The sequence below is a fragment of the Stegodyphus dumicola genome, chromosome 7 (genome assembly GCF_044657685.1).
Source record: "Stegodyphus dumicola isolate Sdum_Otavi_A_Nest chromosome 7, ASM4465768v1".
NCBI classification, from domain to species: domain Eukaryota; kingdom Metazoa; phylum Arthropoda; class Arachnida; order Araneae; family Eresidae; genus Stegodyphus; species Stegodyphus dumicola.
In genome coordinates this window covers 81249115-81264004 of record NC_140774.1, presented here as the reverse complement: position 1 = coordinate 81264004, position 14890 = coordinate 81249115, and the positions used below count along the sequence as shown (strand labels likewise).

General features: G+C 36.8%; 1 protein-coding gene across 5 annotated transcripts in view; it reads right to left on the bottom strand.

The window, feature by feature from the left end:
* LOC118195273 (KRR1 small subunit processome component homolog) overlaps positions 1-14890 on the bottom strand; it is a 99548-nt gene that overhangs the window by 50202 nt on the left and 34456 nt on the right. For 4 of the 5 annotated variants that reach the window (XM_085820517.1, XM_085820518.1, XM_085820520.1 and 1 more), the window contains one exon: positions 9458-9583. The exons of the other annotated variant lie outside the window; for it this stretch is intronic. In XM_085820517.1, the coding sequence (XP_085676643.1) occupies positions 9458-9583 (126 nt within the window). The remainder of the gene's footprint in view (positions 1-9457; positions 9584-14890) is intronic. 5 annotated transcript variants of the gene reach the window in all.

Sequence of the window (14890 nt, the reverse complement as noted above, 5' to 3'; positions counted from 1 at the left end):
AGAATCTGAAAAATTCAATTCACGCTCTAAACATATTGATACAAAAGTTCATCATATACGCGACTTGAATAACAAAGGAATAGTAAAACTTGCTTATCTTTCAACAGAGGAAATGGTTGCTGATATTATGACTAAACCAATTCCTAAAGCTAAATTTCAGTTTTGCAGGAATGAACTACAATTGGTATGAGTTTCATTAGCAAAACAGGGGCAATGTTAGCATAAATTTAGGTATTTTGCATAATGAAACTCGAAAGGCATACGAAACGAACGTGCGCCAAGGTACATATTGGCGAGAGAAAGTAAAGCTCGTGTGCAATGCAGTATATTTGATTTTCACCCTAGCTACTTGTACCTGGCCAAAGGTCTAATCCAGTAGTACTTTCTTCTCTTTCAGGTACGATGGCAAAGTATATTCCTGTTTATTTTTCTTATTGCATAATATAGGTAAGCCTGATGATATTTAGGACCGATGATGATTCTATGTAAGTTATTCTTTTGAATACTTCAATTTTAATGCCCTTGAAGATTATTACTTTATTGTTATGCTTAAGTTAAGCAGAATTATCCTATTTTATTAATAAGTTTTCGTAGTTAATCTTTTGACTTATGATTCTTTAATTCTGTGCTTGAGGAAACGTACTCATTACGCCTTCAGTGCTAATGCACAACCAACAAAACACCCCAGTTATAGCATGCAAATAATTATTGGCAATGTGAGGTATGGTAGAATCTTGTTGAAAACATGCATATTATCTCTCAATATAGGACAATTTTTCAAAAAAATGGTGCAAATATTTCTGTGCAAAATCTCTCTGAATTTACAAGGTCTTGAAAACATAATGGGCCCTATTATTCACCTTGCAGTTACATTGCAAGAGAATCTCATGAATTAGATGGGTTTTTCTGTAATCCAATGCATATAGTTTCCTGAACACACAACTATGTAAATCACATAATGTCCAAAAAATTATTAAATGTGGATCAACAGCACCATTAGCAATATTCTGCAGAAACCAAGTGCAAAAATTCACATGATCTATGTTCTCTCACAGTTACTTTTTGGACCACACATACCCAGTAGTGTTTCAGATGTAATTAACTAGTAGCCCTGTAGGCCAAGGATTTTGAAATATCTATTTCCTGTGAGATATAGTGCAGAGATTTTGTTGGAGTGCAGTGTAATGATTCTCCAATTTCAACAATTTTCTCTTCCCTTAAAGCTTTTTTTTTTTTTTTTCTTTTTCTCTTTACTAGTTCTGTCGTACCCAGTTTCCCCTAATTTAACAATAACAAGATTTCTGACGGTATTCCTATGAAGAACTGGAACACCGGGGAATTTTTCTATAAATCGTCTACACACTTCTGTACAAGAGTCTGTAAGTTTCATATGCAAAATTTTTTGTTCAAGTGTTAACTTCTCGCATTGCATTGACACAGAGTAATAAGCCCTTACAACCACATCTGAACTCACTTCCAAGCTAATGCCAAACAAATCCTTATACAACTTGAAGGGGAATCGCAGACAATAATAGACTTGACTGACACCAGAAATCTACAGCACTGACCACCTATAGATTGGCTGGGAGAAAGATGTTTACCACTCTAACCACCTATGCCTCGGCTGGCACAAAGATGTTTGAAATCTGCTGTATTGTAAACGTGAGGTTTGAAACATGCTATAAACATGTGTGAATAAAAATGCCTTACCTTTGAAAGAATACTGAAAAAGACATGCTAAAATTTTTCAAAATGCCTACAAACTCATAATGCAATCAAAACTTTTTCTGAAACAGTAGAATAAACATGAAAAGAATCCCCCCCTCCCAGAATAAATTTAAATACATAAAATCAAAGTAAGCTTTAGCAAAAATTAGAAGATTTCTGAATACAAATTCAATGAAATTACCGTGAATTTTTTAAATCTGAGAAAAGAACGTGTAAAAAAATACCCAATTGCTAAATGTATACATACACTCTGTCACAAAAACATATATGCACCCAGAAGAAAACAAACTACTATCATGAAATTTAACATGTATGTAGGGTATGAGGAGATAAACAAATAATTACAAATTTAGAATAAAAATTGTTTTATTAAGAAGTTATTGCATGAAAATGGTTATAAATCAGTAAGCAGTATAGCCACCTCTGGCAGCTATACAAGCCCAAACACGGTGTGGCTTTGAATCAAGTAGGTCACCTATGACCCCTTGCGGAAGATCATGACATAATCTTTGCAACTGAGCAGTTAATTCACCAATATGCCAGTATGACTGCAGTTGCCTTCCAAGCATGTCCCAAATGTGTTCTATTGGCAACAAGTCTGGTGACCTGGCAGGCCACAGGAGCATGTCATATCCTTGAAGACATTGCTGGGAAAGTCACACAGTTTGTAGTAGAATGTTGTCCTACTGATAAATGGCACTTGTGTGACTTGATAGCATAGGCAGTACAACTGATGTTAAAATGTCGTCCGCGTTACTGCGATCCATGATAGTGCCATGAAGGACAACTAGAAGTGGTCGTGTGTCCCAACAAATTGCTTTCTACACTGTCACATCTTGTGTAATCGCCGTATGCCGCTCGACAGCAAATGTCATATTGGACCGCTGGCCTGATTGCCTCCACATGCAAGCGCGTTGGTCATCAGCACTGATACTGAATCGGGATTCATTGCTGAAGATTACACATCTCCGGTTGGTCACACTCACGCTTGCCCGAGTTTGGCAAAAATCTAATTGACGCTGCATATCACATGGTAGGTGGTAGGGTCAGTGGTAGGCGTCTTAATAGACGTCAGCAGCATATACCAGAGTAAGCCAGTCATCTCGATTGGTTGCCATCGATACCATCCAATGCCTGGAAGGTAGTAAATGGCATCGAATAGATCCTAAGGACATTGTTGATGTGCAAGTGGCCACTTTTGCCCGATCTTTGCACATGTTTGTGTTTCTGGGATGTCCTGACCCTCCACGACAGTAGACTATCCCTTCAATGATCCACCGACACCAAACCAAGCAACTACCATATTGTTCCCACTGACATGTCAGCCAATATGCCTGTTCAACCAACTTGCTTCCCTGAGGCCTACCATATGCCCCTTCTCAAAGTCCGACAACTGTTCGTACTGATGCTGATTACATATCAGAGACATCTCTAGTCACAATACTGTTCACTCAAGTCGACAGATTCTTTTGAATAGCCCTACAGCATGAGTAATCATGCTTTTAAACTGTCCCAGCAGCACATCTCATATATGTGCTTACCTTTGTCTCATTGGCATCAAAATTTAAATCATTTGCATATCTCTTACCAAACTACATTCCTGCCGGGTTTTATGACTGCGGTTTGATTTCTTCTGGGGGCATGCATTTATTTATGTGTTTTAGACTGTACATTATGTATATCTGTAACATTTATTGTACATATTTCCTTTTTAAAGGATGAAATATATATGCACATATAAAATAATTAAATTGACTGTAAAAGAAATTAGAATAAAAAATAACAAATTCTGTTTTTCTCCAATTAGCAAACACAAAAGTCTTCTTGGCGGGGGGGGGGGAATACACTCACTTCCAAAAGTTAAGCACGAAGATGTAAAATGCAAAAAAAAATCAACAAATACTGCTTTGATTGACACAAAATTCGGCAGGAAAGTAGCATATATATTTATGCATAAAACAAAATCAATAATTATATACAGAAATGAAAACAATATTACATTTTTGTAAGTTATCAGATAATGACATACTGGAGACTTAAACAGAAATATGTATAAAGTGAAAATAAACAGCATAAAATGAAAAAAAAAAAAAAAAAAAAGGACATTAATAGGGTATGTGATCCCCCCTCATCTGTATACAAAGTTTACACCTTGTGACCATACTTTCAATTAGGTGGTCAGCCACCGCAGAATTACGCAATCGCCACTCTTCTTGTAGAGCAGTTTCCAGCTCAATAAGAGTGGCTGGAGGTGGGAAATGGGAAGATACAGCACGGACGAGAGCATCCCAAAGATTTTCAATGGGATTAAGGTTGGGCGAATACGCTGGCCACGCCATACGAGCAATCCCTTCACTCTCCAGGTAATCATTGATGATGTCACCTCTATGGGGCGCTATCATCCATTAAAACAAAAGTAGAGCCTACTGCTGCAGCGTACAATCTCACAATGGGTTCTATGACTTCATCTCGATATCGGACAGCCATCAAAGAACCCCGTTTATAGATGTGCAGGTTAATGCGGTATCCTAATAAAATCCCTGCCCACACGATAATGCTTCTGCCTCTGAACGCATGATGTTTGGTGATGTTTTGGGACTGATTGCATGTTCGTTGTTCCAGCCATATCCTTATACACTTGTCATCTGGCTCCAGAGCAAATCTTGACTCATCAGTAAACAAGACATTGCCCCAGTCAGACACATTCCAATTGACATGTTCCCGGCACCACTATAATCGTGCCCCTCTTGACTGGACGGATAGAGGAACACAAACTCGAGGTACCCTGGCGTACAGTCCATGCATGTGTAATCTTTGCCATACAGTAGCTGCAGATATCACCTTACCAATGGAGGCTGTAACCATAGATGTCACACGTGTGGAGGTCGCTCTGCGATTCCGCTTGGCTACATTAGCAATATATCAATCTTCCGCGGAGGTTGTAACCCCTGGGTGACCAGCTACGGGTCTTCGGGCAACTGTCTGTGTGGTTTGAAATTGTTTCCATAAACGTGAAATTACAGAATGATGAATGCCAAAGAAAAGAGCAACATCTGTGATCGACTGTCCTGCTTCAATGCGCCCCACAGCACGCCAGCACTCAGAATCTTCCATTTGTCTTCTGGAAGTCATAGAAACATGTATGTCTTGAAAATAAATTGTACGAAAGTTTTAAACACCTTCTATCAGCACTTACAATCAACTTCTGTAACCCTTCATAAAGCTGGCTTTTTATAAGACTGCCTTTTTTGCATATTTCTTGACATGAAAGTGCGACTGCCTGTTACCTAACATATTTGCATACTTCAATCTACCTCTGCAGCGAATTGCATCCTCTTCAAATTCTGAATTCTGATTGGCTTCCAGAAATTAGCATTTTCCTCTCCGTGCTTTAATTTTGGAAGTGAGTGTATTATGTAGGTAGATAAAAAAAATAAAAAAATAAAAAAAAAACTTACTGCTCTAAATCATCAGCATTTGAAAAGCAATTATTGTGGATGGAATACTTTCTCCCCAGTGTGTAGATAGATGGTATTAGTTGTCCAGCAGTGGTTGTGTGAGTAGGTAGAATAAGTTTGCAGATAGGTGACAGCAACTGAAATGGCAAGACATTTAGAAAAGCGGTCTCACTTGGAGGTGCGAGCAGCGATTCATTATTCTGACTGAGTACCTGAAGTTCGGTGATACCGGTACTGCCGATAGTTATTCTGCCACTTTGACAAAGTTATGTGAAGCTATCAAACGCAAGTGCCCTGGCACGTTGAGCGATGGTGTCAGACAATACCCATCCCCATACTGCTCGCCAAAATCAAATATTCCTGCAAAAGTGGGAAGGCTGGGGTCATCCCCATATAGCCCAGATTTAGCACCCAGTGAATATTTCCTTTATCTAAAACTGAAGGAACATTCATCTGGAATGAGGTTCTCTTCAGACGATGTGAAAACAGCTACCAAGAATCGGCTCAGTGGGCAGAGATACGGTTTCTGCAAAGGTGGGTTAAACAAGTTGGTCATGTGTTCAGATATAAATGCTTAAATAGATTTGGTGATTACATGGAAAAATGATAGAAAAGTAGGCTTCTTAATTTCCTCTTGTATTTTCTGTCAACCATTAATAGTTTTTTATTACAATTGTAACCTTTTCTTTGGATCCACTCTTGTAAATTCATAAAGCAAACGTTAAAATGGTTGAAAATAAATAGAATTTAAATTATGGAATGAATTTTATTAAATTAATTTAAAGTGGTATAAAATATATATAACATTACATGCGTACAGATTCGTAATGGTTTGAATGCATACAGAATCGATGAAAGCTTGGTGAAAGTTATTTTGCAAAAGCACTTCAGTGCTGTAACTTTAAACACAAAAATACTTAAGCACCTCTTCTCAGAATGACAGAGCACAATCAATAGCTTTAATTTAATAAGAACATTGAACACAAGGCAATAAAAAGCACCTCAAAAACTAAAGCTCGCGAGGTGATCTCTCAACACCCTGAATTTTCGAGCTAAAGTGAAAATTGAACTCTTTCTGGTCTTATGCAGGGTTTTATCTCATCCACCAAAGAAATTACCAATTGCTTCAATTTCTCAAAATTGCTGGAAGCCACATATAGTTACAGTTACACAGGGGCTGGACAAAAATGTTGCCAATATTGATGATTTTTAACAATTTCTCACTAAATCTAAAGAAAAAAATTAGTCACAAAAAACCATTGCCAACTTGGCGCTATCAAACCAAATAGCCATTTACCTCTTAACTCTGTTGCCCCATTTTTCTGGCAATGCTTCACAATCTGAGGCCTTTCCCACTACATTATAAAAGAGATACCACAATTTATAATTTCACTTATATTATTTATACTTTTAGTGAATGAACAACATCTTAGGATTGGAGGCAATGTTACAAATTTTGTATAACACACACAAGTATAAAATATACACAAAATATAACATACAAAATGCGTAACAATGCCCCCTTCCCGTGGACTGCACATCCTGGGCATGAACAGGAAGCCATATTTATAACTAAGGAAAATTAATAACTGAAAACTAAATGTAATACTAAACTAATAATCTCCCAAATAAACAAAACTTTACAAATATACTGAAATATAATACAATACATATAATACAAGTCCATATATACATAAAAAATATAAAGTCCGAGATCCGGACTCGTCGGACTTTAACGATTCCAGATTTGAGATTCTTTTCGATACTACGTCATCAATTTAAATCTAGTATGATGGCATGCATGCAAAAATTATACATTTAAAAACATGAAAACGTGATTTATGAAATAAAGAGCATTTATGCAAAATTTACAAAAAAAAAAAAAAAAAAAGGCCTAATATTTATTTGTTTACTTTATTTATTTGTACTACTTTGTCACTCCTTTAAATGCTCAATATCGCATGTTTTTCGATTAATGAACAGTTTGCAGTTGTGCCTTCCTGCAGCATTTACGAATGCTAAAATTGTTAATCTTGCTTTGGAATCTTTGACACCAGTTGGAGCCTTTTCTCCAGAAGTTGCTAAGGTATTTTGTGTTACATATTGCCAGAAAAGACCAGTTTCATCAGCACTGTAAATCTGTTCTGGAGATAATTTTTCACTAGTAATGAATTCAATGAATTCATCTGAAAATACACTGCTGGCCACCCAAATTGCAACACCAAGAAAGACAAGAGATATCACAACAAAATTTATTTAGTAGATAACATGTTGACCAAGTATCAAATGATTAAATTTATAGACTTTTGTGAAGTGTGGTTCCTTCCAGAATCAGAAGCCAGAGCAGCTGCCATTGTTTGAGATCACCACTGCCACACGCCTCGGCATTTCATTCAGAGAGACTTTGGATGTCTTCTTGGGGTACAGCAGACCAAGCAGCTTCCACATGTTGCCAAAGTTGATCTGGTGTGGCAGCTTGGGATGTAATCTGGGTCAATCGTTCAGCAACCATGGACCACATGTTTCTATCGGTGAAAGATCCGGAGAGCAAGCCGGCCAGGGAAGCAATTTAATCTGACGATTGACGAAGAACCCTTGGACAATGCATACCACGTGTGCTCGTGCATTATCCTGTTGAAATATGGCTGTGGGCAAGCCCTGAAGGTAACGAAGGACAACTGGCTCCAACACCTCGAAGATGTAGCACTGGCTGTTTAAAGTACCGTCAATGTGTACAAGAGGAGTGCGAGAGTGATATCCAATACCGCCCTATACCATAATACCCAGTGCAAGACCAATGTGGCTGTGCATAATGCAGCTGTTCAGCATCCTCTCTCCACGGTGTCTCCAGACTCGAATCAGACCATCGTGGTGTTGCAGACAGAAGCGTGACTCGTCAGTAAAGACAATTTCATTCCATTATGCCGTCCACATTCTTCTTTCATCGCACCATTGGCGGCGGAGACATCTGTGGTTCTGCGTCAAGGGTAGAAGAAGCAATGGACGTCTTGCAGACAGACCAATCTGCTGTAAACAGCATCGAATGGTATGCGCAGACACTGGGTGATGCGTTACAGACTGAATGTGCTGTGCTATGGTATGCGACTGAGCGATCCATCACTGCAATGCGCATAATGTTTCTGTCATCATGTGAAGTAGTGCACTGAGGTGGATGCGATCGAACACGTCAGTCTGTCATATCCTCCTGCATCCACGGTTCCGTCCAATACGACTACCGATTTGCCTGAAAGCTAATCCACACTCTCAGTAGGCCACTATCCTTCAAATTTTTAATTGCCTTACACTATGACGATTTTAAAATTTGGTTAACCAACCTGTTGAATATGTGCACTCAATTTTTAAGTTAATTTCTTCATGAAATATTTTGGCTTGAGCACATCAAATATTTGGCATCAAAGGCTTCATGAAATACAGTCAAAAGTCTTTAATCCGAACGTCCATAATCTGGAATGATCTATAATCCGGACCTCAAAGCTACAAACTTTCTGCGCATACATAGCATTTACGCATGCGCATAATACCTTTATGCACGCATGTTTAATGTATAACAGATGGTATAAGCTAGGGTAAAATTATCTAATTATCTATTTCAGTTAATGTTGCAGACTGCGTTGTTCCTTAATCTTCTAATTGGATCCGGCTTATTATTTTTTGCAGACTGTTAGAGCAATTTTATAAAAAGTAAGCTTGAACTTTCGATTATGTCAAAAAGAGTTTCCGATTCTGGAGCTGCCAAAGGATCTACAAAGCAAAAGCATGTTTCGATGTCCATCAAGCAAAAAGTGGAATTGCTGCAAAAAATGGTACAGGCATGAAGAAAGTGACAGAGAGGATAGTGAAAACGAAAAAATTTCGATTGACAAGTTAATAGGTATTCTCGTCACAGCAAATACAGGACTCGAACAGTGGAACTTTGTAACTGAACAAGAAATTATGTCTGTTTATAGAATTAAAAAGAAAGTATTAGCACATAAAACGAAGCAACTAAAACAACTTACATTGAAAGAAATGTTTAATAAAGTAAACAAATAAATATTAAGCTTTTTTTTTTTTTTTTTTTGTAAATTTTGATACCCTTTAGATCATAATTGCTCTTTATTTCATAAATTACGATTTCATATTTTTAATTTTATAATTTCTGCATGCCATCTTACCAGATTTAAATTGATGATCTATAATCTGGAAAAACCTCTTATACTGTATATACAACATTATTAATAGGAAGAATATTTTTATAAAAACTATTTTACCTTTAATGTAGCTCCATTTGGGCCAACTAATCGTTGCCTTCGCTTTATGAACCTCTGTCTCTTTCTGACCATAGATCCAATCTTTATGATATCACAACCAATATTATCGTCTAATACACGTATTGCCTACGATGTTGAAATGTTAATAGATGCATATCAGTCATGGTAGATAAAATAAGTAATTTAAAGCTAATAGCAAAAATTATAAACCCAGCATTAAAAGAAATGACAAACTAAAATTGCAAATACTGAAATAATAATCTTCCACGCAGTCTTGCATAAAATTCCATGCAGTATTAAAGGAAAAAATATATTCTAGGAACTTGCAGTATTAATCATACATAACAACAACAGGATGGCTGTCCAACCAACAGATTATAACACAACTATCCAATTCATGATTTCATGTTCACTTGGCCGTATTTTTTAGTTAACCACAGATTCTCCATCTATATTTTATTAACAGACATTTTTAAGTTTTACCGTGACAATAATAAATCACGATGTCGACTGTAGAAATGGAAGTAGTTGATAATTATAAAAAGTTTGAACAGCCATGCTGTGCACATACCTATACCTATATACCTCCTAATTATTCATGCTGAATAATGCATGGATATAGAAAAAAATATAAATCTTCAGATGTTTTATTAAATGAAATACAACACAATGCTTAAAATAGAGTTTAATTGAAGTAACAAATGTTTAAAAGATTTTCCTTTACTCTGGCGAGGCAAATCTGTTATGCTTTTTTGTTTGTGTATCATGTTAAGATTCATTTGCATAATTTAGAAAAACATTTAGCAGCGCTAAAATGCTACCAAACCTGAATTCAGTTTAGTGATTCACATAGACTCTTAGCATATCTATAGATAGGGGTACCACCATATGGCTCACCACAGCATTTCATTGCCATCTTCATTTCTATAATGTAAGACAGGTGTAAGGCTGTAACTCAGTGATTTGTTTTGAATTATAGAGGCAAATGATGCTTTTGCTGCTTTTATTCAAGAGCCTTACTGTTATCATGGTCTTTTACCCAGTTTTTTTCAGTTCCTTTACGTTATATTATGATTTTAATTTAGAAGTCATAAAGGCTGCTATTACTGTTCAAACTGTATTCCTGCCTACTTTTTTGGACCTAAGATTCTTGAACTGTAATATGGTGACTCTTGATATTATTTTTAAATACAAAATATTATTTCATATTACTTTCAGTCTTCCCGATGTATTGATCCTACTTTACAGAAAATTAATTGGGGTTTTCAAGGCTAAAGATCTTGCAAAGCTTATTTGAAAGATGGATACCAATAGCAAGTCTGAATTGCCCCTACTACAATGGAGGCTTGGGGATTTTTAGCAACTCCTATAATTTATGTGTGGTCAACTAGGATTGTGGCCCCACTTTTTGTTCAGAACAAGGATCAAGGTTATATAGATGCCCCAACTATGGGAGTTGATTTGCTTTCAAATGTTCCCTATTGGTTTCAGTCCTCACGTGACGACTGAATATGATTTATCAGTTTCTGTTGCTCCTTCTAGTGCTGTTAAGAGAGTTTTGTTTAATAAGAAAAGAACAAAAATCAAACTGGAAATATTTTGAAAATGTTGTTTACAGTATATTCCTTTGATTAAAAATCATCTGGGTTCTTGTACAATTACTGACTGACTTGATGTGGGTGCTGATTTTATAACTTCAGATATTTTTCAGGTATTTATTAAATCTATGTCTACACTAGTGTGCAAAAATTAAGGTCGAAGTCGAAAAATTAGCATATCAGCTGAACGAAGAGGCAGAGCGGACAGAAAGATTAATCAGGAGATTAAGTAAGGTGATGTAAGGTAGCACATGCGCAGATATGCAGGTAGACGTAATAGGGGAGTGTCTGAGTAGTATAAAGCATGTTGTCGGTGTAAGATCAGTATTTCTGGCAAAGAGATTGCACGCCGTATAGCAGTTAAAATCACACCAAGTTGCTGCCTCAGCGAGAAATGGGGAATAATCAATCTGTTAGACGACATCTGGATGCTTTTAACCGAATTCGAATCATTGGGAAGTTGGAGGAAGGCCGCAGTATGACAAGTGTGGCTGAAGAGTTCGGAATTGCTCACAGCATCGTTTCACGACTCTGGAGACAATTTGAAACTACAGGAACAGCTATCCAGGGGTTTAGTAGTGGTCGTCCACGAGGAACCACACCTGCAGATGACCGGTACATTGCTTTACAGGCCAGAAGAAACAGGCGGCAGACAGCGGGAGAAATCGCTAGACACACGACACAGGCGACTGGACGACCGATATAGCGTTTTACCGTGGCCAGAAGACTGCACGGTGGTGGTCTGTTTGCATGACGCCCTGTATGGTGTGTACCTCTAACGCCTGCCCATCGGAGAAGGCGTTCTCTGTGGTGCCGGGAACACCGGAATTGGAGAGACAATGAATGGGGACGAGTACTCTTTACAGATGAGAGCAGATTCAGTCTGAGTAGTGATTCTCATCGCATACTCATCTAGAGAGAGCGGGGAACCGCAATCATCCCTTGAACATCATTGAAAGGGACAGGTATGGAGGTGGCGGTGTTCTCATTTGGGGAGGCATCATGCTTGGTAGTCGTACAGACCTTCACATCTTTGACGCAGGTTCAGTCAACGGGACCCGTTATTGTAACGAGATTCTTTTTCCATATGTGCGTCTTTTTAGAGGCGCTATGGGTCCGCAGTTCCTTTTCATGGACGACAATGCACCATGTCATCGCACAGTAGCTGCTGAACAGCTCTAAGAGAGTGAGGATATTGAACGTATGGATTGGCCGGCACGATCTCCGGATCTCAATCTCATCGAGCATGTATGGGATTTTCTAGGCAGACGCTTGGCAGCTCGTACCTTACCACCAGTAACGATTCCAGAGCTTCGATTGGCGCTGCAAGATGAATGGGCAGCAATGCCTCAACAACTCATTGACACCCTCATTCTCAGCATGGGCAGACGCTGTGAAACCTGCCTAGCAGGTTATCATATCCCCTATTAAAGACCGGATGTTTCTTGCTGGACACCCACCACAGGGATGTTTCGGCCTTCAGTCGCATTGCGCTCCATGCTACTTTTTCAATAAAGCTTCTTTTTATCCCTCTGATTTCTCTTTTAGTAAGTGTTGTTTACATTACTCATGTCCTTACGTATTGGGGATCTTACGGTATTAAATGTGTTGATTTGGAAAGCTTTTGTACAAAGTTATATTGAAAAAACCGTCTCGTCCTTAATTTTTGCACACCAGTGTATATGTTGAATAATTTTGTCATAAAAAAAAAAGAGAATAAATATTAAGCTTTTTTTATTAAACATTTCTTTCAATGTAAGTTGTTTAAGTTGCTTCGTTTTTTATGTCATAATACATTCTCTTTAATTCTATAAACAGACATAATTTCTTGTTCAGTTACAAAGTTCCGCTGTTCAAGTCCTATAATTGCTGTGTCGAGAATACCAACTAATTTGTCAATCGAAATTGTTTCGTTTTCAATAACCTCTGTCACTTTCTTCGCTATCCGAAGCGAATTATAATAACGAGGCATTTGATTTAAATCATATCAAAGACAGAGTACATCGAGATGAAATACTACACTGAGTAAGCAATTATAAGCCAAATAAAATAAAAACATCTCTCCTTAAGATAAGGATAGTGCTGACAGATCAACTTCCAATTCATTGCACACCGCCCTGGCGTTAAAGATAAACAAAATTTAGATAAACAAAGGATACGACTTTATCCATTTTTTGCAGCAATTCCACTTTTTGTTTAATGGACTCCGAAAGATACTTTCGCTTTGTATATCCTTTACATATTAGTAAATACATATCGGAAATTGTATTTGACATAATCGAAAGTTCAAGCTTACTTTTATGAAATTGCTCTAACAGTCTGCAAAAAATAATAATCCGGATCCAATTCGAAGATTGAGGAACAACGCAATCTGCAACATTAACTGAAATAGATAATTAGATAATTTTAGCTTAGCTTATCCCGTCCGTTATACATTAAACGCGCATTCGTAAACGTATTTTGCCCACATGCACACGCAAATTCGTAGCGGTAAAGGTCCTACGCACATGCGTCAATGCGACGCATGCGCAGAAAGTTTGTAGCTTTGAGGTCCGGATTATAGATCGTTCCGGATTATGGGTGTCCGAATTAACGACTTTTGACTGTATATCACTTATGATAAGGTAGTTATTACCAAAAAATTCTTTCCAATTATCTTTGAAAGAATGAAAAATAAGGATTTATTCTTCAATTTTAACACCACATAATTTTTGTCATGGAAAGTTTAATGTTTATTTTGAACGATTTAAGTTGACATCTTCCAAGTTGTGCAAGTGTTGTTAGTGTTAAGCAAAGTGTCTTCCATTTATTTTTTAATTGCTCTTTGCTTAATTATATACAAAATTTATTAAAATACAGATTGAAATTAAATGGAATTAACTGGCCACCAAAATATCATGAATTTGTTTCTCTTCCTTCAGCCTAACTTACTTTTAATGACTTTGTTAACTCTTATTTTAAATACTGTTAATGAACTGCAATACTGCATTATTAAAAATTGATGTGTTTTTCTTCATTTACATTTTGTAAGCCTCATGGAGTACAAGGAATTTGTTTTTTTAAGGGGGGGTGACTCTTCTACAAGCTTTGAGTCACTCCAGACCTGGCTCCAGCATTTTTGGCAATGTACATGATCAATACAATTAGTGTCCCATATAAAATAAACCTACAGGAATACTTTGTTTAGTACTGTTAATTGGTTATTCTTAAGTACCACAATGAATCTGCAGTCACTGAAACATTATTTCTAAAGGAAAGAACTACTATTTTTCCCATAGAAATAATTTTTTTTCATTTTATTCCTATAAAATAAAAATATTTACTAATTTACCTAAAATTAATAGAAAATAATAAAAGGGTAAAGAGTACGATATATAATAGAAAACTAGTTGTTTGTTTACAAAATCAAAAAAGAAAAGTATTATTTTTTTTAACCAGAGAAATCAGTCAAAATTTTTTCTTCTTTTTTTCTTTGTTCATCATTCAATAACAAAAATTTTATTTTCTGATTTTCAACTTGTTTCCTATGTTTTCAGACTGTTTTTCTTTAAGTGTAGAAAAAAGATTTGAGGCTGATGATGTTCTGATTGAATTTCAAGTTGACTGAACAGTCTTTAATCCAAAGTGAAAAAGTCCAAAGTCCAAATCCAAAGTCTTTCCACATTTAATATCAAAGAATTTGTTTGTCTTTCAAATTTCCTAGGAGAAAAGTGTTTGCAGCCATTCTGCAGTCCTTACATTTCTCTTTATCTTTCACAGTCTTTACAACTGAACACTCATTTACTTCTTTATTTCTTGAAATCTTGGCATATAACATACTGTCCTCATAAATTTT